Source organism: Giraffa tippelskirchi, chromosome 1 (assembly GCF_054371585.1).
Source record: "Giraffa tippelskirchi isolate mGirTip1 chromosome 1, T2T-mGirTip1v1.2.pri, whole genome shotgun sequence".
NCBI lineage: Eukaryota > Metazoa > Chordata > Mammalia > Artiodactyla > Giraffidae > Giraffa > Giraffa tippelskirchi.
This window is the reverse complement of record NC_137275.1, coordinates 223,861,513-223,886,256: the sequence shown is the minus strand read 5'-3', so window position 1 is coordinate 223,886,256 and position 24,744 is coordinate 223,861,513. Positions and strand designations below refer to the sequence as shown.

Here is a 24,744-nt window from a genome sequence, read left to right as displayed (position 1 = left end):
CCTTGAGTCTTCTTCCAGCTTTCCCAGTCACGCCTTAGCTGCCCTGGGCTCAGTGGGCGGTGCAAGCGGCAAGACGGAGGTCAGAGAATTGACGGCTGTCTTCAGTCTGCCACGAGTGCTGACCGCGTGCCAGCTGCCGTTCTAGGTGCTGGAGATACAGCAGTAAACAAAATAAACAAATTCCTGCCCTCATGGAGCTTACATACTGATGCAGGAGACTGTAACCAAAACATAAACATAATTAAATGCTGTGTTAGCAGATGCTATGAGGACGAATAGAGAAAGAAAGAGATTTGGGGAGTGAGGCTGTGGTGGGACTCGTGGGGGTTATTTTAGGCAGGATGGGCTGGGAAGACTGGATTGAGAAGTGGCATTTGAGCTCAGACTCGATGGAAGTGGGGGAGCAGCCTCGGGATTTTCCAGACAGAGAGAGGTGCAAACAGGCGGGTCTTGGGCTGGGTATTTAGGTGGTATGTAAGAGAGATGGCAAGAAAGCCGGGGTTGCCAGGACAGAACCGTAAGGCAGGGAGCAGGAGGAGAGGAGGCCAGAGAGGTAATGGGGATCCAGGTGGAACAGAGCCTTGGAGGCCCCCATGGGTTGTGAAGGTTACGTGGGTTCCTGGGACTCGACACGCAGTAGCTTTTCTTACCAGTGGAACCAGGTGTGGCTGGTCCCGGACGTGGGCAGTTCTGGGGCTCCCTCACGCTCCTGCCCACCTGCCAGGGCCCCCCCCTCTGCCCCGGTGCATGTTCTCATTCTGATTGGGGCAGCTCACTGAGCGGTCAGCAAGGCAGATGGTCATGGAACAGTCATCACCTGCCTGTTCTCTGGTAGCATCAGTAAGACAGGTGGACTTTGTCCTGGTGGCCTTTCTGATGTCTGTGAGTGTGTGTGTGTGTGTGTGTGCGTGCGCACGTGCTTAGACAGGTGGACTTGGTCCTGGTGGCCTTTCTGATGTCTGTGTGTGTGTGTGTGTGTGTGTGTGTGTGAGTGTGTGTGTGTGCGCGCGTGCTTAGACAGGTGGACTTGGTCCTGGTGGCCTTTCTGATGTCAGTGTGTGTGTGTGTGTGTGTGTGTGTGCACGTGTGCTTAGATAGGTGGACTTTGTCCTCGTGGCCTTTCTGATGTCTGTGAGTGTGTGTGTGTGTGTGCGTGTGTGTGTGTGTGTGCGCGTGTGCGTGCTTAGACAGGTGGACTTGGTCCTGGTGGCCTTTCTGATGTCTGTGAGTGTGTGTGTGTGTGTGTGTGTGTGTGCGTGCGCACGTGCTTAGACAGGTGGACTTGGTCCTGGTGGCCTTTCTGATGTCAGTGTGTGTGTGTGTGAGTGTGTGTGCGTGCGCACGTGCTTAGACAGGTGGACTTGGTCCTGGTGGCCTTTCTGATGTCAGTGTGTGTGTGTGTGTGTGTGTGTGTGCACGTGTGCTTAGATAGGTGGACTTTGTCCTCGTGGCCTTTCTGATGTCTGTGAGTGTGTGTGTGTGTGTGTGTGTGTGCGCACGTGCTTAGACAGGTGGACTTGGTCCTGGTGGCCTTTCTGATGTCAGTGTGTGTGTGTGTGTGTGTGTGTGTGTGCGCGCGTGCTTAGATAGGTGGACTTTGTCATGGTGGCCTTTCTGATGTCAGTGTGTGTGTGTGTGAGTGTGTGTGTGTGCGCGTGTGCGTGCTTAGATAGGTGGACTTGGTCCTGGTGGCCTTTCTGATGTCTGTGAGTGTGTGTGCGCACGCGCGTGCTTGTATATGCGCTCTGTGGGCGATTCTTTGTTTTAGATTTTCAGCTGGAGGATGACCGGTGAACAGTGCTGTGTCGGTTTCTGCTGCACAGCGTGAGTCAGCTGTGAGTAGACACATATCCTCTCCCTCTTGAGCCCCCCTTCCACCGCCAGTGACCTCCCCTTGCTTTTCCCCTGGGTTCAGAGGTTGAGAGCCGAGTGGTAACCTCAGGTGCCACATGCTGTGGACCTCGCTCTTTTTTGTATTTTTTAAAAAATATTCACTGGACATTATACTCTTAAACTTTTCAATTTTTAAGATTTTTTTTTTCCTTCATGTATCATCGTGTGCTCTTTGTAGGTTGTGGTGTAGTGAAATAAAGTAAAATGGGAAAAAAAGCTAAACCAAAGTTAAATTTATCTAAAAACTGTGACTCTAGAAATGTCTGCAGTGGGAAAATGATTTAATTTGTTGGCACAACTGTATTGTGGGAGAATGGTTTTATTCTTTAACTTTAGAATTCTGTTACTGTTGTTTTAGTATTATTTGTGCAATAGAAATCTTTTTTCTAGAGTTGAATTTCTGTTTACATTTATAATTCATGATAGGTTCTTGGCCTGCTTGTTTTGGATTAAATGTTCAGGACAACCTTATCATCTGTCTGCCTAAGAAAAAAAATTAACATTTAATTTTTAAAGTGGTTTCTGTTTTCAAAAAATGTTACTTAAAAAATGTTTAGTTTATCTCCCATTATGAATATAGTCTACACTTAGTATAAAACATTTTAAAAATTGAGAAAAAATAATTTAAAAAATCACCTATAATCATGCATTTTGGTATGTTTTTTGGATTTTTAATCACTGCTTTTTAAAAGGTACTTATTAAAGAAAAACTCAACGACGCAGGAAAGGAGAGAGAACAGCACGTTGACCCTCTGGTGCTTGTCCCCCATCAGCCCTCATGGACTCTCAGCCAGCCTTCCTCTATCTGTGCTTGTCCCCCCTCAGCGCTCATGGACTCCTACCAGCCTTCCTCTATCTGTGCTTGTCCCCCCTCAGCGCTCATGGACTCTCAGCCAGCCTTCCTCTATCTGTGCTTGTCCCCCCTCAGCGCTCATGGACTCCTCCCAGCCTTCTTCTATCTCTCCTTGTCCCCCCTCAGCGCTCATGGACTCCTCCCAGCCTTCCTCTATCTGTGCTTGTCCCCCCTCAGCGCTCATGGACTCCTCCCAGCCTTCCTCTATCTCTCCTTGTCCCCCCTCAGCGCTCATGGACTCCTACCAGCCTTCCTCTATGTCTGCTTGTCCCCCCTCAGCGCTCATGGACTCCTCCCAGCCTTCCTCTATCTGTGCTTGTCCCCGCTCAGCGCTCATGGACTCCTACCAGCCTTCCTCTATCTGTGCTTGTCCCCCCTCAGTGCTCATGGACTCTCAGCCAGCCTTCCTCTATCGGTGCTTGTCCCCCCTCAGTGCTCATGGACTCTCAGCCAGCCTTCCTCTATCTATGCTTGTCCCCCCTCAGCGCTCATGGACTCTCAGCCAGCCTTCCTCTATCTGTGCTTGTCCCCCCTCGGCGCTCATGGACTCCTCCCAGCCTTCCTCTATCTGTGCTTGTCCCCCCTCAGCGCTCATGGACTCCTCCCAGCCTTCCTCTGTCTGTGCTTGTCCCCCCTCGGCGCTCATGGACTCCTCCCAGCCTTCCTCTATCTGTGCTTGTCCCCCCTCAGCGCTCATGGACTCCTCCCAGCCTTCCTCTGTCTGTGCTTGTCCCCCCTCAGCGCTCATGGACTCCTCCCAGCCTTCCTCTATCTGTGCTTGTCCCCCCTCAGCGCTCATGGACTCTCAGCCAGCCTTCCTCTGTCTATGCTTGTCCCCCCTCAGCGCTCATGGACTCCTCCCAGCCTTCCTCTGTCTGTGCTTGTCCCCCCTCAGCGCTCATGGACTCCTCCCAGCCTTCCTCTATCTGTGCTTGTCCCCCCTCAGCGCTCATGGACTCCTCCCAGCCTTCCTCTATCTGTGCCTGTCCCCCCTCAGCGCTCATGGACTCCTCCCAGCCTTCCTCTGTCTGTGCTTGTCCCCCCTCGGCGCTCATGGACTCTCACCCAGCCTTCCTCTATCTGTGCTTGTCCCCCCTCAGCGCTCATGGACTCCTACCAGCCTTCCTCTGTCTATGCTTGTCCCCCCTCAGCGCTCATGGACTCTCAGCCAGCCTTCCTCTGTCTATGCTTGTCCCCCCTCAGCGCTCATGGACTCTCAGCCAGCCTTCCTCTATCTGTGCTTGTCCCCCCTCGGTGCTCATGGACTCCTCCCAGGCTTCCTCTCTCTGTGCTTGTCCCCCCTCGGCGCTCATGGACTCTCAGCCAGCCTTCCTCTATCTGTGCTTGTCCCCCCTCAGCGCTCATGGACTCCTCCCAGCCTTCCTCTATCTGTGCTTGTCCCCCCTCAGCGCTCATGGACTCCTACCAGCCTTCCTCTGTCTATGCTTGTCCCCCCTCAGCGCTCATGGCTTCTCAGCCAGCCTTCCTCTGTCTATGCTTGTCCCCCCTCAGCGCTCATTGACTCCTACCAGCCTTCCTCTGTCTATGCTTGTCCCCCCTCGGCGCTCATGGACTCCTCCCAGCCTTCCTCTATCTACGCCTTCCTCCCATCTCCCTCTCTTTCAATACTCAAGTATTTTAAGCAATTCCTAGGCAGATTACTTCATCGGATTTTCAGTATGTTTTTTTAAAAAAACAAAACGAAAAATATTTTCCTTCAAAAAGATTAATTCTTATTATTATCAAATAGGAAATTAATGTTCAGATTTCCTGTCTAGTTTAAAAATTGTTTTAAACAGTTTGTTGAAATCATGATCAAGACATTGTATTGATTGATAAGTCTCCTTTTAAAAGGTTTTATTTTGGAGTAGTTTTAGATGTGGAGGACAGATCTGAAATTGTATTAATCGCAGGTTCCTTTATATCCTTTGTTCTGCCTCCCCAGCGTTAATGTTCTGCGTGACTGTAGGACACTCATCAGAAGCAGGAAAGAAACACCGATACAGTCCGTTATGTGCAGCCTGCATTTGAATGTTGCCAGTTCTCCCATTAACGCTCCCTTTCTGGTCCAGGATCGTGTTGCCCTTAAGTATCATGTCTCCCTCGTCTCATCTAATCTAGGACAGTTGCTCAGCAGTTGTCCTTTGTGACCTTGACTCCTTTGAAGAGTACTGATCAGTTATTTTGTTACTGTCCTTCAATTTGGGCTTGTCTGACGTTTCTGTCGTGAATAGATTGAGGTTACACATTTTTGGTAAGAATAGCACGGACGAGATAGGTGCATAATCTCCATCTGTTCTGGTGAAGTTAGTCTTGGTCCCTTGGTTAAGGTGGGGGTCTCTTGGATTTCTCCACAGTCAAGTTACTATTCTCCATTTGTGATAAGTACTTTGGGGGAAATACTTTGAGACTATGTAAGTGTCTTGTTTTTCATCAGACTTTTAAGAATCTTATTGATGGTTTGTACCCACAACAGTTACAACCCTGGTGTTTGCTTAATGGCGATTTCCCATCATTCCTTCTGCACTTATTAGCTGTAATTGTCCTGTAAGAAAGGGCTGTCCCTTCTGCAGTTTTTTTATTATTCAGCTGTTTATACCCATATGAACTCATGGATATTTGTTTCACTCTATAGGTTGTTAAGCCATTATTATCATGATTTCTTTCCTTGTTCAAATTGACTCAGATTTGGCTTTGGGGAACTCCTTCAGATTGATTCCTGTGTCTTTAACATTTCCTGAGCATTTCCACACTTGTTAGGGTCACAAGAGTCCTGGACTCTTGTATTTTCCCTCATCCACTTCTGGAATCAACCATTTCTTTAAGGATCTCTGGTTTCTTTTATTGGAGAATTGTATTTAGGAACCAAGGTCTGAATGATGGGTGTCATCATTACTACTAGGCCTTGGCAATAGACAGTTTGAAATGTGTGTTTACATATATTTATATATGCATGAAAATATATACAGGCATATACTTATCTATATTTACTTCTATTCATACAAAAGTCCATGGGGTCACAAAGAGTCGGACATGACTGAAGTGACTTAGCACTCACCCACACAAAATATATACATAACATATATGTGTATTATGTATATACATACATATTATGTATAAATGTATACACATATATATGTGTATACTATGTATATACACATACATATTATCTATAAATGTATACACATATATACACCCATCTTTACTTCTATGGCCAACTCTGTGTGTAAGCGAGTGTGTGTGTGAATGAAGGAAGGGAAGTTCCAGTGAACTCAAAATCTGTAGAATCGGTATGAATTTGTGAATTCACACTGGCCTTTCCTAACTTTCCTAATTATTGTTTATTCTACAAGTTCTCTCTCCTTTTTTTTCTTTGTAATTTATTTGTTGAATAAGTTGGGTCATTTTAGATTTTGTTGATTGTATTTTTGTAATGTCATTCAACTTGTTTCTCTGCTGACTATTTCAAGTAAAGTGCTAGTTAGATAAGGTGCATGATCAAATTCAGGTTTAAGTTTTTGGCAAGATTACATCATAGGTGGTCTAACAGCAGGTACATAGTGTTTGTTAGTCCCTGTTTTTATGATTTACTAGCCATTGATAACTGCAAAATGATGATAATTTAATTTCATCATTCCTTCTTCTTTTATATAATAGCTATATACATCTATTAAGGAAAACTTGTTTTTCATATCTATCAGTTACTCTGGTGTAATTCATACGGAAAAGACAAAATAAGAATTCCCTGAAATCTTCCAAAGGTGGCTGTATTAATTTCTCACTGCTGCTGTAACAAATCACCACAAACCTGGTTGCTTAGCAGCACAAACTCATCCTGTGGTTCTGAAGTCAGAAGTTTGAAGTGGGTCTTGCCGTGACAGGGCTGTGTTCTTCCGAACGCTTTAGGAGAAAATCCATTTCCTTGTCTTTTCCAGCTTCTGGAGGCTGTCTGCATTTCTTGACCCATGACTCCCATCCATCTTCAAAGCCAGAGATGGCTGGTGGAATCTTTTTTGTGCTTCCCTCTCTCACTTTTAAGGATCTTTGTGATTATATTGGGGCCACCTGAATAATCTGTTTTATTTAAGGTCAGCTGATTAGCAACCTCAGTTCCATCGGCAACTTTTTGCCATGTAATTCAGCATAGTCAGAGATTCTGGGGATTAGGATGTGAACATCTTTGGGGGGCCATGGGGGGCCATTATTCTGCCTTGCACAGTGACCAAAGGTTTTTTTTTTTTTTTCCAATCATTAGGAACTCATGGATTAAAAAAAATTTTTTTTGACATATTTTAATTCATTGTCATTATCTTTGATATCCTAATTGTCCTATCTTTTGACGATGGAAAAGCTTATTCAAGTTGATTCCTGAGTTCTTCGGATGTGAACGTGGGAGTCTTTGATAGAGTCTTGCTTTCTGACGTGATGAGATGTCTGAGCTCATATTATATATTCCTACCCCAGGTCTGGAATCATCCCTTTCTATAAGGCACACTCTGCTGTGATCTGGAGTCACCTGGAGGGCTTATTGAGGGCTTTCCAGGTGGCTCAGTGGTAAAGAATCCGCCTACCAATGCGGGAGACACAGGAGATGTGGGTTCTAATCCCTGGGTGAGGAAGATCCCCTGGAGAAGGAAATGGCAACCCACTCCAGTATTCTTGCCTGGAGAATCCCATGGACAGAGGAGCCGGTGGGCTACAGCCCATGGGGTTGGAAAGAGTCAATTGCAACTTGGCGACTGAATACGCATGCACGGAGGGCTTATTGAAAGACAGATTGATGGGTCCTCCCTCCCTCCAGAGTTTCTGATTTAACAGGTGTGGGTTGGGGCCCAGTGACTGGCATTCATAGTTCCCTGGAGGTACTGATAGTGCTGTTCTAAGGACTACACTTTGAGAACTACTGTTTTAAAGGATGATGGAAGTTTTTTTGTTTTTGTTTTTGGTGAGTGATGGTATTCAGCTACTGTAGCCTGCATGCTGGGGAGGGTATTGATTCTAGGTTTTTTTAGTGAAAGGAAAGAATCGAATGTAAGTTCCTATTCATATTTCCAATTCAAATTTAGAATTACAGGTTTTAACTTATTTTATGTTTGTGTTTGTTTTCTGAGGCTTGGTTCTTATGATCGTAGTAATTACTTATTTAATAAATATGCATGTATTTATACACACGTAGTCTCAGAATAACAATACAAATATTATTTCCTGCAACATGATTACTAGAAACAGTTGAGGGTTTTTGCAGCAGTTCCTTTGTCGTTGGAGAAAGATCCCACTAGGGGTGTAGAGATTACTCGACTTTTTCATTATTGAAATCCTTCTTCTCTGTTTGGTTAGCCAGTCAGCTTGATGCACAGTTAAATTCTTTTCCTATGTCTTGTGCTTTTAGTTTTAGGAGATTCTCATTTAATTTTAAAATACTTATCTAAATGTTTAAATGGTTTCGCCGTCACGTCTGTGAAATGAATCGGCTCACTCCTCTGTCTTGTTCTCCCCTCCCCTTGGTCTCACCGTCACGTCTGTGAAATGAATCAGCTCGCCCCTCTGTCTTGTTCTCCCCTCCCTTGGAGGCAGCCACTGTCTGTGGTTCAGTGTGAAATGAACCGGCTCGCCCCTCTGCCCTTCTCTCCCTCCCCTGGAGGCAGCCACTATGGAGGCAGCCGTTATCTGTGGTTCAATAAGTGGCAGGCGCTGTGCTCACTGTGTTTCTCTTGGCGTCCACGCCGCCCTCCACCCCGCACCCCCATCTGAGCAGTATATTCAAAAGACTTCTTGAGGGCGGGATATTGATAGAGTCCTCATTCCTTTTCCTTCGTAGCTTCTGAGTGCTCCGCCGTGGGAAGGCCCCAGAGTGGATTCCTCTGTTGTAGACATTTGGGTTGTTTCCAGCCTTTGCTATTAGGAATAGTGCTTCAGTGTTACAAATAGTACGTATTTTGACATAGTTGAAAATCACACTGTGTACTGTTGATTTCTGTGTTTTTCCTTAACATTATAACTTGAGCATTTTCCATGTATTGTAAATGTCATTTAAGATAGCTTATTTTTACGATTGTGAAAGTAATACAGACTTAGAGGTTTTAAGAAGCTCGGGAAGATAAACATCAATACAAAGTCGCCAGTAATCCTTCTACTCAGAGATACTGTTATTATTTTGATGTGTTTCCTCAGAGCCTTAAAAATATTTTATGTAAGCACTGAGAAGACAATCAACATCATATTACATAGTATCCTGCTTTGTTTTTACTCTTAATTGTGGTGTTTTTATACTGTATGCTTTTTTAAAAACATTATTTTTAGTTGGGGGATAACTACCTTACAATATTGTGACGGTTTCTCTCATACCTCAGCATGAATCAGCCCTAGGCGTACACATCTCCTCTCCCTCTTACCCTCCCATCTCCCCCTCCCCATCCCACCCCACTAGGTGGTCACGGACGACTAGCTCTGGGTTCCCCACTGGCCATCTATTTCACATGTGGTCATGCTTATGTTTCCATACTGCCATATGCTTCTTATAATTCTGTGTTGTTAGACATTTAGTTTCTTTCCAGTTGTTTCCGTATTGTAAATAATTTTGTGATACATGTGTGCGCCTGCAGCTTTCCCCAAATTTCAGATTATTTTTAAAGTTGGTTTTCCTAGGACTTTAAATAAGGAGGAAGCTCATTTTGTTAACTGTATCTATTTGGCTTGCTTTCTTACAGCAATAAGGTAAATAGGTGAAAGATTGTTACCTTGAAACTTGTCAAGCAGCTTCCATTTTTTCTTTTTCTTCTGGTAGGACCTTAGAAATGAAGTTGAAAAATTGCGCAATGAAGTGAATGAAAGAGAGAAAGCAGTGGAGAATTGTTACAAGAGTCTGTTGAGTGAAAGCAATAAAAAATTGCAGAGTCAAGAGCAGGTGATCAGAAGTCTAAGAGAAAGTGCCAGTCAGAAGGACTTGTTGCTCCAGGTACCACGTTTTCCTGTTTGTATTTACATATTTTTATTTCAGCATAGGTCTTCTTTGTTGTTGTTTCTAAAAACTCTTTTTCAAGGATGCTTATAAAAAGGTGAGTCTGGCAAAAAAAGAGGGTGGTCTTCTCTGCTATATATCAGAGCACTTTGGAGCTTTCTTTACGCCATTTGGACCCCAGCTACCATGGAGGTAAGTTTGGAAAAACAAAAGCTCCAAGAAGAGAAGGGACTTATCTTGGGTCACATGACTAGTATTAAAAATTCATCTAGGCATTTCCGTAAGTTCCTTTAAGTTTTTGGCCAGTCCAGTACATGGCAAGGCCTGATGTGAGCCGGCCTGCTTTGCTCTTGCGCCTGCCTGCGTCTCTTGCGGCCTTGGCGTTTCATCGTGCCGCGCTCTCTCTCTCCTCTGTAATTTTCCTCTGTCTGTTCCTTTCTGTCCTGGACTATCCTTTTCGTTTGATGGTACAGTGAGTTTTTGATTCAGCTCAGAATTACGGCAGCTATGCTGGAGGGAACATGGGTGTTTCACACTGCCGTCAGTGAAGGGGTGAGAAGGTCTGAATGCCCAAGACCAGGAACGTGGGAATGGTGGAAAGCAACCCAGCTGGGAAGGTTGCTCTCTGGGGAAGTGCATGGGCAAATGGTAACTGTCGGTTTGCCAAAAAGTTTCTTTGCATTTTCCCACAACTTCCTCCCCTCTGCTTCATGTCTTGGGGATGGAAAGCCAAGCAGGAAGAAGCTGATTAATCCACAGAACCCAGAAGGGCTCAGCGGGCAGTCAGGCTGCCTCTGTTGGCAGGAGATGTGGCCAGGATGCTGGGCAGTTAGGTGGCCTTGTGGTCACCAGCAGGATGTGGGAGGTTTGCTCCCTGGAAACTATGACCAGAGACGCTCTCGACTCCATCTAGAAGAATGTATACGTTTGGAGATAAATTAACACTGAATGTCAATACATGGCACCCCACTCCAGTACTCTTGCCTGGAAAATCCCATGGACGGAAGAGCCTGGTAGGCTACAGTCCACGGGGTCGCTGAGTCGGACACGACTGAAGCAACTTAGCAGCAGCAGCAGCAGTCAATACATAATTTAGTTTTGTGAACTAAGTAAACAGAACAAAGCCATGGTTGCTAATTCCAGGAAAAGCACAACGTTGAACACGCACACAGATGGCGTTGTGTAAGGCTTGGCTGTGGACAGTATGTGTGGCTTTGTCTCCCAGCCCTCTGGGAGGCGCCCCAGTGCTGGCCGGAGGGGAGGTTTGCAGGGACTGCCACCATCCTGTCCCCACCAGGCTGGGTGCTGCCGCCTCGGTTGTAACAGTGCATGGATGGATTTGTAACTGCCTGTTATTGGGGGCTGATGGAAGTTATGTAGAGCATATTTGGGTATTGTGAGAAAAGTCAGTCTTCCCTTAAAGAGTTTGGGACCATCTCTTAGTATTTTTTTTCTTGATGAAAACTCATATGATTTGTTTGTTTCCTTAGAAATTCAGTGAAAGAGATTTGGAAGCAGCACAGCTGAGCTGCGGCTCCCTGGCGGCGGAGGGCCTCGAGTTCAGGAGTGAAGACTCAATCACGGAGAAGCACTCTTCTCAGTCACCAGGCAGCAACGGCACCTTCTCAGAGGTGAGCGGCTGAAACTGGACATTCGCATGCAAATTTGTACTCTTTCCTGACACGTATTTATTGCCTCCTCTGACCTAAAGATCCTCCAAGGCCTCCTTGCTGATAATTGAGCTGACAACAGGTAGGAGGAGGGCTTCTGTGTGTTTCCTCCTTACAGACTAGTGTCCTTCAGCAAAGTGTTAGTATTTGCTGCGCAGGAAGCCTAGAAACCACAGCTCGTTAAAAGACAAGCCTCGTATTTGCCTCCCAGGGCTCACCTCTCAAGAACTGTGTAATCTCGCGGTAAGAACATTTTCCAGTTGTCGTGAACACAAACAGTGGCACAGCAGGCCCTTCCTGATCTGGCCCCAGGCTGGCTTTCCATTCTCCTTGTCTTGTGCTCCTTGTCATCTCTGACAGCAGCTCACCCCTTGCAGATGTGCGGAAATGCCGTGTTTGCACCGCTCCGTGCCCTGTGCGTGCCGTCTCGTCAGCCTGGAATGCCGCATCCTTCCCTGCTGACCTGGCGGCCCCCGCACGCTGCCGGGCGGGCTGCCGCTGAGTGTCACGGCTCGGGGGCTCCTCCCCGGCCTGCTGACAGCTGCGTCTCTGCATCCCCCCGTCCACCGCAGCACTTCGTTCTCGGGTTGACATGACAGAGCCCCTAGCTGCCTCCCCTCCCTTGAGACCTGAGCACCCCGGGCTGGCCCCTCAGGGGAAGGGAACGGCGTCCGTGTCTGATCCCAGCGCCTGCCCTGTGCCTGGGCCAGTGGATGTTTGTTGAGTGAACGACTGATGATACGGGTTTGTGCACATGCATACAGGGTGCTCTGATCCGAAGCTTGCCTGTCACATGACGAGGCAGCCAGAGATGGGAAAGCAAAGGAGTTTATTGTAGGTCAGGTTTTTTTAAAGCGTGCCTTCGATTAAGTTCAGGCATTCAGAAAACAAGGAATTCTTATACAGACTCGTTCTCCGGAATAACTCTGATCATGACTTGTGGTTTTTGTGAAGGGTGATTCTTAAAGTAACAGCCGCTGTAGCCTGGGCACGCCGTCAGAACCGACTTGGGCGCTCGGGCGGAAGGGGGCTGCTGGAGGGCTGCTGTGGCGCCAGGCACCCTTCCGTGGTTGCGGGGTCTTGGGGAGGGCTGGGGTGCCCGGGTGCAGCAGCAGGGGTTGTCTTATGACTGGTGGGGAAGTGGTTTCAGTATGTTGGCTCAGTTCTGGCCGTTGCACTGTGTCTGCGCTCAGCGTCAGCCCTGGTCTTGGAGGGCACCGTTGCCGAGCCCTGGGAGCTCTTTCTTTGCTCGGACCACTCGTGAATTTGCTGATTCTCCTGAATAAGAGTGTCAGTGTGGACTTGGCCTTAGTACTGGGCCAGGCGTCTGGAGGCCTGGATTCCTCTCTCGGCTCTGTCTCTTCCCTTGAGTGACCATGGGCAGGTACGCTAACTGAACCTCAAAGGGCTGATGTGTGATTTGAACCGGCTTACTGTTCCTTGATATTGACCAAATTGAATAGAATATTAAGAACCACATTAACCCATAATCAGGCACAGTCTGGTGTTTTTTAACCTTTTAAAAACATTAAAATGTAGTTATTTTACCCTTTTGTGCCAGTTTCAGGTGTCTAGCAAAGTGATTCAGTTATACATGTGTGTATGTATGTACATATGCTTTTTAATTTTTATTCATTTTTATTTTTTTGCCTGCACTGGGTCTCTGTTGCTGTCTGCGGGCTTCCTCTAGGTGTGGCGAGCGGGGACCCCTCATCACGGTGGCTTCTCTCATCCCGGCTGGTGGGCTCTGGAGCGCAGGCTCGGCAGTGGTGATACAGGGCTTAGTAGCTCTGAGCCGTGTGGGGTCTTCCCAGACCAAGAGTTGAACCCATGTCCCCTACATTGGCAGGCAGATTCTTAACCGCTGAGCCACTATGGAATTATTATAATATATAAATATAATATATTAATATATATATTATATATATTCAGTTCAGTTCAGTTGCTCAGTCCTGTCTGACTCTTTGCGACCCCATGAATTGCAGCATGCCAGGCCTCCCTGTCCATCACCAACTCCCGGAGTCTACCCAAACCCATGTCCATCGAGTCAGTGATGCATCCAGCCATCTCATCCTCTGTTGTCCCCTTCTTCTCCTGCCCTCATTCTTTCCCTCAATCAGAGTCTTTTCCAATGAGTCAGCTCTTTGCATCAGGTGGCCAAAATATTGGAGTTTCAGCTTCAACATCAGTCCTTCCAATGAACACCCAGGACTGATCTCCTTTAGGATGGACTGGTTGGATCTCCGTGCAGACCAAGGGACTCTCAAGAGTCTTCTCCAACACCACACTTCAAAAGCATCAATTCTTCTGCGCTCAGCTTTCTTCACCGTCCAACTCTCACATCCATATATGACCACTGAAAGAACCATAGCCTTGACTAGATGGACCTTTGTTGGCAAAGTAACGTCTCTGCTTTTTAATATGCTGTCCAGGTTGGTCATAACCTTCCTTCCAAGGAGTAAGAGTCTTTTTAATTTCATGCTGCAGTCACCATCTGCAGTGATTTTGGAGCCCAAAAAAATAAAGTCTGACACTGTTTCCACTATTTCCCCATCTATCTGCCATGAAGTGATGGGACTGGATGCCATGATGTTAGTCTTCTGAATGTTGAGCTTTAAGCCAACTTTTTCACTCTCCTCTTTCACTTTCATCAAGAGGCTCTTTAGTTCTTCACTTTCTGCCATAAGGGTGGTGTCATCTGTATATCTGAGGTTATTGATATTTCTCCCAGCAGTCTTGATTCCAGCTTGTGTTTCTTCCAGCCCAGTGTTTCTCATGATGTACTCTGCATATAAGTTAAATAAGCAGGGTGACAATATACAGCCTTGACGTACTCCTTTTCCTATTTGGAACCAGTCTGTTGTTCCATGTCCAGTTCTAACTGTTGCTTCCTGACTTGCATACAGGTTTCTCAAGAGGCAGGTCAGGTGGTCTGGTATTCCCATCTCTTTCAGAATTTTCCACAGTTCATTGTGATCCACACAGTCAAAGGCTTTGGCATAGTCAATAAAGCAGAAATAGATGTTTTTCTGGAACTCTCTTGCTTTTTCAATGATCCATCGAATGTTGGCAATTTGATCTCTGGTTCCTCTGCCTTTTCTAAAACCAGCTTGAACATCTGGAAGTTCACGGTTCACATATTGTTGAAGCCTGGCTTGGAGAATTTTGAGCATTACTTTACTAGCGTGTGAGATGAGTGCAATTGTGTGGCAGTTTGAGCATTCTTTGGCATTGCCTTTCTTTGGGATTGGAATGAAAACTGACCTTTTCCAGTCCTGTGGCCACTGCTGAGTTTTCCAAATTTGCTGGCATATCAAGTGCAGCACTTTCACAGCATCACCTTTGAGGATTTGAAACAGCTCAACCGGAATTCCATCACCTCCACTAGCTTTGTTCGTAGTGATGCTTTCTAAGGCCCACTTGACTTCACATTCCAGGATGTCTATATAATTATATGTATAAAATATATGTAATATATATTATAGATTTAAGTATATATTATTAATATTATTATATTATGCTATTATATTATTATACATTATTATATAATGATATATTATTATATATTAATCTTATTATATATTTATATAATTATATATATTATATATAATATAATATAATTAAATAATATACTTATATAATACCCATATATATAATATATTATATATGCATAATATATAATACTATTATACCCATAATATATATAATATGTTTTATATTATATATGTATACTGTATATAATATACAATATTAAATATAATATATAATATAATTATAATATATAATATAATATACATATATAAATATATAATATAATATATATAACATATAATATATATAACATATAAATATTTAATATATATATAACATAATATATAATATAATATGTATTATGTAATATAATGTATATATCATATATACCTATATATGTTATATGTACATTGTATATAGTATATATTATATATACTGTATATATACCATGTTATATATAGTATATATAATAACATATATATTATATTAATATATATTGTATCAATATATATTATAATATACTATACATTATTGATATATGTTATATCAATATATATTATAATACACTATTATACATTGTTGATAATATATAATATTATATATTATAATAATTATATACAATACCCATATATATTATTCTTTTTGAGATTCTTTTTCAATATAGGTTGTTACAAGATAAGAAACCTAGTTCCCTGTGCTGAACAGCCGGTCCTTGTTGTCTGTCTATTTTGTATATAGTGGTGTGTGTGTGTCTGTTCATCCCAGATCTCAGCTCATCTCCCCACTGCCCCTTTGGTAGCCACAACTTTGTTATTCTATGTCTGTGAGTCTATTTCTGTTTCTTAAATAAGTTCATTTGTATCATTTTTTTTTAGATTCCACACATAAGTGTTATCATATGATATTTGTCTTTGACTCACCTCGCTTAGTATGATAATTTCTAGGTCCATCCATGTTGCTGCAAATGGCATTGTTTCATTCTTTCTTATGGCTGAGTAATATTCTATTACATATATACATATGTAGATACAGATACAGATACATATATACATATATACACACACACATATGTGTGTATACCATATAAGATGTGTATATACACATACCACGTCTGTTTTACCCACTCCGTTGCTGATGGGCACTTAGCCTGTCTCCCTGTCCTGTCTGTTGTAAATAGTGCTGTTGTGGACATTGGGGTGCCTGGATTTCTTTCAGGTTAGAATTTTCTCTGGACATTTGTCCAGGAGTGAGATTGCTGGATCGCATGGCAGCTCTGTTTTTGGTTTTTTAAGGCATCTCCATACCTTTCTCCCCACTGCCTGAACCAATTTTATACCCCCACTAACAGCATAGAAGGGTTTTTTTTCTCCACACTCTCTCTGGCATTTATTATCTGTAGACTTTGTAATGGCAGCTGTTCTGATTGGTTTGAGGTCATACCTTATTTTAGTTTTGATCTGCATTTTTCTAATAATTAGTGGTATTGAGCGTCTTTTCATGAGGCACAGTTTATCTTGAAATAAGATAGCAGCCCGTCAGGTTTTTTAGATGGACAGATCATCACTAATTTGAATATATTTAGTTAAACTTTACTAGTTTGAATCATATTTTAGACATGTAAAAAGTGGTGTAAATGTTGAACAAATATTTCTAAATTTATTGAATAGGTTGAGTGTTTAAAATTTCATGTCTCTAGTTTGATCATCTGTATCACATTGTTTTCAGTCTTTTGTGGTAATGTTTTCTGTACTTCTTAGAACCACAAGTATAAAGTCATCCCATGGGCATTTCAGTTATATTTTAGATCCTGGTGATGTTTAAATGACTGCAAAAATACCTATGTATTTTAGCAAAGCTTTTAATTCTGTTGTGCAAGAGTAATTGCAAATTGAGGATAAAAGATTATAAATGATCATTTAGGAATTGGAAATTTCTAGGTGTCAGTTTAAGAAATCCCAGGTGTTGCAGCCTATAGTATTTTTCCTCCTGAGAAAGGTGTTCTTTTCGGATTGTAGTTCTTTCTTCGTAGAAAACATGGATTGTTTTTTTTTTTTTTCCTGCTCTGCCCTTGGCTGTTTTGTGTTGATTTTAGAGTTTATTCTCTACCCATTTCTATGAAGAACTTGAGGCTGTCCTGATGTCTCCACTGACTCTGGGCAATCTGTTTTCCTTCTAGTCATGTGTGATCCTGAGAGTTAATGCTGGATGGTCAGGGAATTGGAGGACAGAAAGTAAAACGCACTGACCGTGTTTAACTTGCTGCAGCCAGAGATTTATAGGTTGGCTATTGACATGGTTGGGACATCACTGCTCAATTTCGAGTAGTAAAATAAATGTCTTTGTTGCAGAGCTGTGACATAGCTTCTAAAATCGACAGCCTCTATCTACCAGGCTACTGAATTGCCCTGATTACCAAGAAGTGAGCCATTAAGCTTACTCTTCACGTGTCTGCTGCGCGTCCAGACTGTGGTCTGGGCATTCCATGTGTTTCCTTCAAGTCACTGAGGAAACTGTGGTCCAGTAGACAGTGCCTCGGCTTTGGAGTCGACTTGTCAGTTCTGCTGCCTATTAACTCTGTGACCTTGAGCAAGTCACCTCATCTCTGAACTCAGCTTCCTAATCTGTAAAATGGGGAGTTACACGCCTACCTCGTGAGATGATTAGAAATAATGTACGGGTATCAGTTAAACTTCTCTTGACGGCAGGCTGTAGCATCCAAGGCTGAAGAGTTTGAGCAAAACAACAGTGAAAGGGATTGTGCATTGGGAACATACTGGAGACTCACAGGTGCCAAGGGTCGTGGACTCCAGGGCTCTGTCTGGTGTGGAGGGGCAGGCTGGAGGGTAGGGGGCAGGGGTTGCTTGCTCTCGCTGAGCAGGGGCTTGTTCTGATGCCCTCTGGGCCACCTGGCCCTGTCCTTCTGTGCCAAGGAGGTCCGGTGGTGTGTCAGCTCTGCCCAGGGAGCCGGATGACTTAACTCTAGTCGGGCGTGATTCAACGCAGGGGAATAGGTGATGGATGAAACGGGACCCAAACGACTCTGAAGAGCCGTTTAACATGGGTGAACAGTTTGCTTCTAGGAAGACGCTAACTCACTCTGACTTCCTTATGCAAAACATCCACAGGGGTCTCTCCTTTTAAGACTCATATTGGTCCCTGTGTTCCCCACGTACCTTTGTAATCAGCATTTCAGCATCTGTGGCAGCATTTGACCTGTGCCAAGCACTGTGCCTGGCTCGGGATGACCCCCTACCCCCGAGGGGTCTGCAGGCCTGTGAACATGCGGTTGGTCCACGGGCTCTGGGTGATGGTGAAGGTGAAGGTGAATCGGAGTGCCTCGGGGCTGGGGGAGGGTCTCTGTAAGGTGCCAAGGAGGGTGTACGTGGAGAGGGCTGGCTGACGGAGCATGGTCTCCAAGGAGGAGGGGGCTGTTTCCCCTGTGGAGCTCAGGTGGAGGGAGGGATTTCCTGATTCCATGGAGATGAAGGGCAGGAAAGGGAGCGCAAGTGTGGCCAGCTGGCAGGTGGAGGGTCGGGGCTGAGCTGAGCAGTGACCTGGGAAACCTGGGGAGGGTTCGGAATGGCTGCCGGGAAGGAGGGGAAGGGAGCCCAGTTGGGCCCCCAGGCCCTGCGCCGCAGTGGGTCAGTAGGTGGTCTTCTGGGGCTTCTACCCAGGCTCATGGCGATCCAGGTAAGGCCCCCAGGGTCAGGATTCTTTCACTGGGTGCGTCCATCCTACAGCTGGAATCTACCCCATCCACACACCCAAGTCCCGTATTTACTCATCTTTCTTCTTAGTCCTTCTTGGTTAATTATGCACCTAAGAACGAACTCTGACTGCCACTTAATAGCTGAATGGACTCAAAGACGTTACCTGTCCTTTCGGAGAATCAGTTTATTCATCTGCACAGTGGGAAGACTGATACGCCTGCTGGAGTGGTTGTCGCCATTAGAGATGATCTATGGAGGGGACCTGGCCTGGGACGTAGGAGTGGTGATTATGGCTGACACTCATCAAGTGTTTACTCCGTGCTGGGCATCAGCGTGAGAATTTTGTATAGATTAGCTCAGCCCATCTCTTTCACAACCCTGTGAAGTATATAGAATTATTACCTCTGTTTATAGGTGAGGATATTGAAGTGCCGAGAAGTTTAGTGACTTGTTCAAGTTCACACAGCTAATAAAGCCCCATGCTCCCCACCATCCCTGCCTCTCATGGTAGATGCTCAAGGCATGGTAGGTTTTCTGATTTTCACTGTCGGTGTTGGCCAACCTTTAACGCGGCTGACAGTGACCGTGTCACCTTCACCAAGCTCCCAGGGCTTTGCATCCCTCGTGGGTCATTCATGGGTGGATTGAAGAGCTCAGGCCCTGGATGCTGGCCGCCTGGGTCCACACTCTGCCTCCCCACCGTGACTCCGTGCCCCGGTTCCCTCATCACCAAGCCGGGGAGAGTGGTGAGGCCTGAGCCCACTGGGTTGTGAGGATTCCGTGGGAGAATGCGCTCAGCACCATGGCTGACATCCTGCTCGTCTGATACCCTGGCGAGGTCCTCCCAGGCGCTCCCCTGGGGCCGTCTGCCTGCGTGGTGTGTACGGGTGGGAGCTGGCGCTGCTGACCGTGTACAGAGGCAGCTGGGCGCGCCTTGAGCCGCTGACCTGTGACCGGAATTACAGAAGGGCCTGACGTTTCTAGAGGTGTGGGAGGCTGACTTCTTATGACCAAACAAGCGGGTTAGCATTTGAAACCTTTAATTGGCAGGGTTGCCTTGACCTTGGTGGTGTTTTCTTTGTTCAGGTCTGGAAGCATAGCAACGTTCTCCCAGGTCACGGGCTCCTAACCTTTTTGCCCTCTGCATCCCTTTGGTAATCTGCTGGAGCCAAGGCCTTCTTCCCTGGAAAAGTATTTATATGCAGAAAATATGTGCACAGGTTTATAAAGGAAACCAGTTATTTTGAGACTTGATTATCAAAATATAGAAAGTTGGCTGTAAATATAAAAAACTGGTGCTGCTTTATAGTGGTGAACAGTGACTCCTGTAGTTTTGAAGTAGTGATTAGAATAAATATTTTGAGATACCTGCAGCTTGTACAAAGTAACTATATTTCTTCTGCTCACCAAATCTCGGGGAAACACTAGTACTTAACTGCTGTGGTTGGTAGCAGTAGCAGTGTTCCTTCAGCTCCCAAATGAAGAAAATGCTAAATTTCAGTTAGAGGTACTGGAAGTAGAGATGTGACTTTTCCCCCTCCATGTCTGAGTGCTCGTCAGGGTCAGAAGCGCTGTCTCCGGCCGTTCCTGAACTTCAGGAGGCAGGCGGAGGCCCCGTCAAACGCAAGGGCCGCTCGCAGCCCCATTCCCTCCACAGACCAGGCGTCTTCCTGGCTTTCAGCAGCACCTCGTCTATGCCAGCGGTTTTGCACACATTAACTTTCCTGTTTTATTTTTACATTTTCTTCTTATTTTGAAATAATTTCAGATTTATAAGGAAGTTATGAGATTGAAGGGTTTTGCTTGTCCTAAGCCGTCTGAGAGTAAGTTGTTCGTGTGAAGCCCGTCAGCCCTGAGTCCTTGAGCGTGGACTCCTGTAAGAGGGGATGCCGCACGGCCATCTGCCCCGGGGCCAAGCGGAGCCCTCACCACCGCCGACCCTCAGACTTGTCCGCATGTCACCTGCTGGCCCGCTGATGCCCTTCCTCAGCGCAGGAGCCAGTTCAGGACACGTGTTGCGTTTCACAGTCTTCAGCTTCGGTCTTTTTGACGTTCATGGCCCTGAGACTTCCGCAGTGTCCAGGCCAGTCCTCTGGTGGCACATCCTCCAGCGGGGTCTGCCCGACACTTCCTGGTGACAGGATTTTGCTGCGGCCTCTTTGGCAGGGGTGTCCCGGGAGCGAGGCCGTGTTCCCAGCATGTCCTGTGTGACGGCACGGGGCTTAGCTTTGTCCCATTCCCGGCCACGCTGACTTGGGTACCTGTGAGGGTGGCGTCTGCCTGGTGTCTCGACTGTGCAGTTGCTCTCTTTTCCTTTGTAATTAGTGTTTGAGGGGAGGTATTCTGAGTTACATAAATACTCCGATCTTCAAACTTTTGCCCATCAGCTTTAGTCTCCTTTTATGGAGGCTGAATTATTTATTACCATGATGGTGAGCAAATGGTGATTCTTCTAACTGTATTATTTTATTCCTTCTACATTTATTAGTTGTTTTACTATAAAGAAAAGCCTGCTCTTCTTCCCATGTATTAATTTGCTCATGGCCTTGTGGACACGAATTTCTGTTTTACTCAGTGGATTGTATCTATTACTGTCATTATTTTGATGCTCAAATTGTCCCAGGTTTGGCCTTCTTAAACTGGCTCCTGTATCCTTTTGACAGTGCTCCATTGTTTAAGCACTGGCTTGTTTTCTGATGTGGCAGAATGCTGTAGACATGGATTGTTTTTGACTTTTCTTGCATCAGTACTTGAATTGGCCTTTTCCCCTGGGATCCTTGGTTCCTCCAGCACACCATTGAACTTTTATCTGCTCTATAACTCCATAAAGTGGTGACTCTTTTCCACCGTGTTATAGGTGGCTCTAGTAAGTGACTTCTTGAGGCCCCAGAACTGGTAAGTGCCAGAGCCAAGATCTGAACTATAAAAAAAGCTTCACATTTGTGGAATTCATAACATTACATACCCCTTCATAAACGCGGAGCCTGACTCTCATCGAGGTTTGTCAAGCTGGTTAGCTGAGGTCACATAGCTGATAAGCGGCAGGGCTCCACCCCGGCCTCCTTGTCATCAGCCTGCTCGCAGAGCCTTGGAGGCACGGCTCACCAGACGTCTGCTAGGTTACTGCAAGTCCCTTGTCCCTAATACGCGTCGGGTTTTGGTTGATGAATTTCTTTTCTCAGGAGCAAGAACAGGTGTGGAAAGGCAACCTTTATAGTGTTGTGAAGACAACGGCCAGCAGCTCCGAGGGGGTGCGGTTTCACAGAGGGCAGTCAGGCAGCAAGATGCCCCTTCCACAGCAGCCGCGTAGTGTGTCCACTGTGAATGTGCCCTGCACTCCACCGTCTGTGCGGCGGGCGGTGGGTGGACATTCCCCACTCCACCTGCAGGTGGCGCTCTCTGACTGTGGCCTGATGCAGAGCCTGGCACGGGGATCACCTGTCTTTGGATTTACATACCAGAACTGTCCACATATGTTTGCATAGTGTAAGGATGTGCTCTTTCAAAATTCTTCTCTTAATGTCAGATGCCCCTTGTCATTTTCAGGAAAAGCAACAGTTAAGCTATGAAGAGCTGATTCAGGTTGTAAAGAAAGAACGGGACATCTATACACATCTGGTAAAATCTCTGCAGGACTCAGACAGGTAAGGGTTTCTGTCTGGACATCACATGCATACAGAACACGCACATATTTTGAATAAATGCTGGTAGTTTCTGAGGCAGCAAAGACTTCCCACTTTGCTTAGGAAGCTTAAAGTACTTGGACGGTGATTGCATTTTTTAAATCAGGTATTCCTATCTCCTAGCAAGAATGGTGTGATTTTTTTGGCAACAAATATAGGATAAAAGGGCTTCCCAGGTGGTGCTAGTGGTAGAGAACTCACCTGGCATTGCAGAAGATGTATGAGACACGAGTTCGATCCCTGGGTCGGGAAAATCCCCTGGAGAGAATCCCATGAACAGAGGAGCCTGGCGGGCTACAGTTCATGGGGTTGCACAGAGTCGGACACGACTGAAGCAACTTAGCATGCACATAGGATAAAAATATCATTAATACCAATTGCTCAGGTTTTTACCAAACCTTATTATTGATACAGAAACGGCCTCCACGTGTATTATCTCTTGTAACCCTCACTGCCGCTCTGTGAGGTACATGATATTACTGGCCCTGTTTTCCATAAATAAGGCCGTGGAAACTTGGAGAGGGGAGATGACTTGCCTGAAGTCACGCAGGTGATGAGTGACGGCCGCGTGTCTCTGTCTTGGAGTGGCATGTGTCCTCCCAGGCCTGCCGCGGTGGTGCGGTACCGTGAGGCGTGGTGAGGACGCTGACTGTCGCCCTGACACACCTGGGCTCCTCAGTGATTTCTCCTGTGCAGAGGTCACCTCTCTGCAGAGTGGGATGGTGATAGGTGGAAGGGTGCTGACGTCTGGGGTTCATTTCACGGCTGCACAGAAGCGGCCGGGCGGGCGGGCCCGCCCACGGAGTTCGATCGGCCTCGGCCCCCGGCTGTCAGGGAGGGCGCGGGTGGGTGGGGGGCTCATGGTGTCAACTTGTCTTCGTCTGTTTATGTCCGAAGTTTTCCGTCCTGAAAGGCTGAGGAGGCTCACCCTTCACCGGTCCTTGTCTTCTGCCCTTCACTCCAGCCCTGACCGAGTCCTCGTGTCCCCGGGGCCGGGTTTCCTGCCTCTGCCCTCGGGGGGCTCCCGCCCTCGGCTCCGTCTCCCCCTCGTCCTTGAGCATTGGAGGACTCCCCCAGGGCGCCCTGTCTGCCGTCCGCGTGGCCCGGTGCTTGTCACAGGGGCTGGCACGCAGTCGGCCCTCGGGAGATACTCAGTGGATGAATCCCCTCTTTAAGGTCCCCCCCACCCCCAACTCTTCTAAGTTGAGATAACGTTCAGGGTTTTTAATTGGAAGTGAGTTTTAAGGAAAATGAAAACATGCTGATGAAATCCTGGAGTCAGCCTTGCTCTGAAAGGGAGCTTTTTTAAGAAGCCTCGGCTGCTCATCATTTTCACCTGGGGAGGGGTCGAGTCATGCGGGGACCTCAGGTGGGGAGTGGGCGAGGGGGGCTGCATCGTGTCGTTTCTCCGGGTGGGAGCCAACCCCGACTGGGCACCCGGAGGCTGTGTGGGTAGAAATGGCTGCTGTCACCCTCCTCAGCATCACAGATGGAGGCTCTGAGTTCTGCAGCTCTTCCTTAATGAATAAAAACGTGCATGGGACCAAGGTAGGCCAGGACTGTCCAACAGGGATGTTTAAAAGGTTTCCTGTCTGTCTGCAGAGTCGAAATGCATTCAGCAACTCTGAGCTCCCGGATAAGTCACTTTTTACCCTGAGCCTCAAAATATAAATCAGTATTTGTGCATTGAGATTGGCCTGCCTACAGACTTACCTGTTTACCTACCTCTCTAGCTACCTTAGAGGGTTGTTTAAAACACGATGATAATATGTGGTGTCCTAATTCTGCCCGGCACAAAGGAAACACTCAATAAATGATATCACTTGTTAAGACTAACAGCAACGTGAAAAGCCTCCATATGCCTCAGTATTCCATTGTACATACACTCAGCTTGTAGGGGGCTTTGAGCCCTCAGGCCTTGCTGTAGCCAGAGGGCAGAACTGTGGGCTCGGGTGGGCTCAGCCCCCTGCCAGCGCTGCTCACCCCTTGGAAACTGGCAGTGAAAGGTGGGTGGCTGGAGATGGGCGATGTACTTGTAACTAAAGTTGGTAAGAGCGGGTGGGGAGAGAGCAGCTGACCACGGACAGCTCTATGATTCATTCCTCACAGCGACGCTTCAGCCCCGTGTCACAGAAATGGACATCTGCTCTCGGAGATGTTAAGGGTATTTCCCAAGCTCCTGCACTTAGGATTCTCAGAGCTCAGATCTCCCTGGCTCTTGAACCTAGGCCCTTAGTGCACAGCTCTCATCTTGAGGACAAGGGACAGTCTGTATTTGCCTGTGACTCAGATTTTCTCATTCTCAGCACTGTTGGGGTTTGGGGCTAGATAAATTTTGTCAAGGGCTTCCCAGGTGACTCAGTGGTAAAAGAATCCACCTGTAATGCAGGAGACGCAAGTTCGATGCCTGGGTCGGGGAGTCCCGTGGAGAAGAAAATGGCAGCCC

At 46.3% G+C, this 24,744-nt stretch overlaps 1 protein-coding gene across 32 annotated transcripts in view; it reads left to right on the top strand.

Annotated features, from left to right (window-relative positions):
- The window catches only part of CDK5RAP2 (CDK5 regulatory subunit associated protein 2), a 180,182-nt gene that overhangs the window by 75,827 nt on the left and 79,611 nt on the right, over window positions 1–24,744 (top strand). For all 32 annotated transcript variants that reach the window (XM_081528276.1, XM_081528247.1, XM_081528278.1 and 29 more), the window contains 3 exons: window positions 9,531–9,701; window positions 11,195–11,335; window positions 22,162–22,259. In XM_081528276.1, coding sequence (XP_081384402.1) covers window positions 9,531–9,701; window positions 11,195–11,335; window positions 22,162–22,259 — 410 coding nt within the window. The remainder of the gene's footprint in view (window positions 1–9,530; window positions 9,702–11,194; window positions 11,336–22,161; window positions 22,260–24,744) is intronic.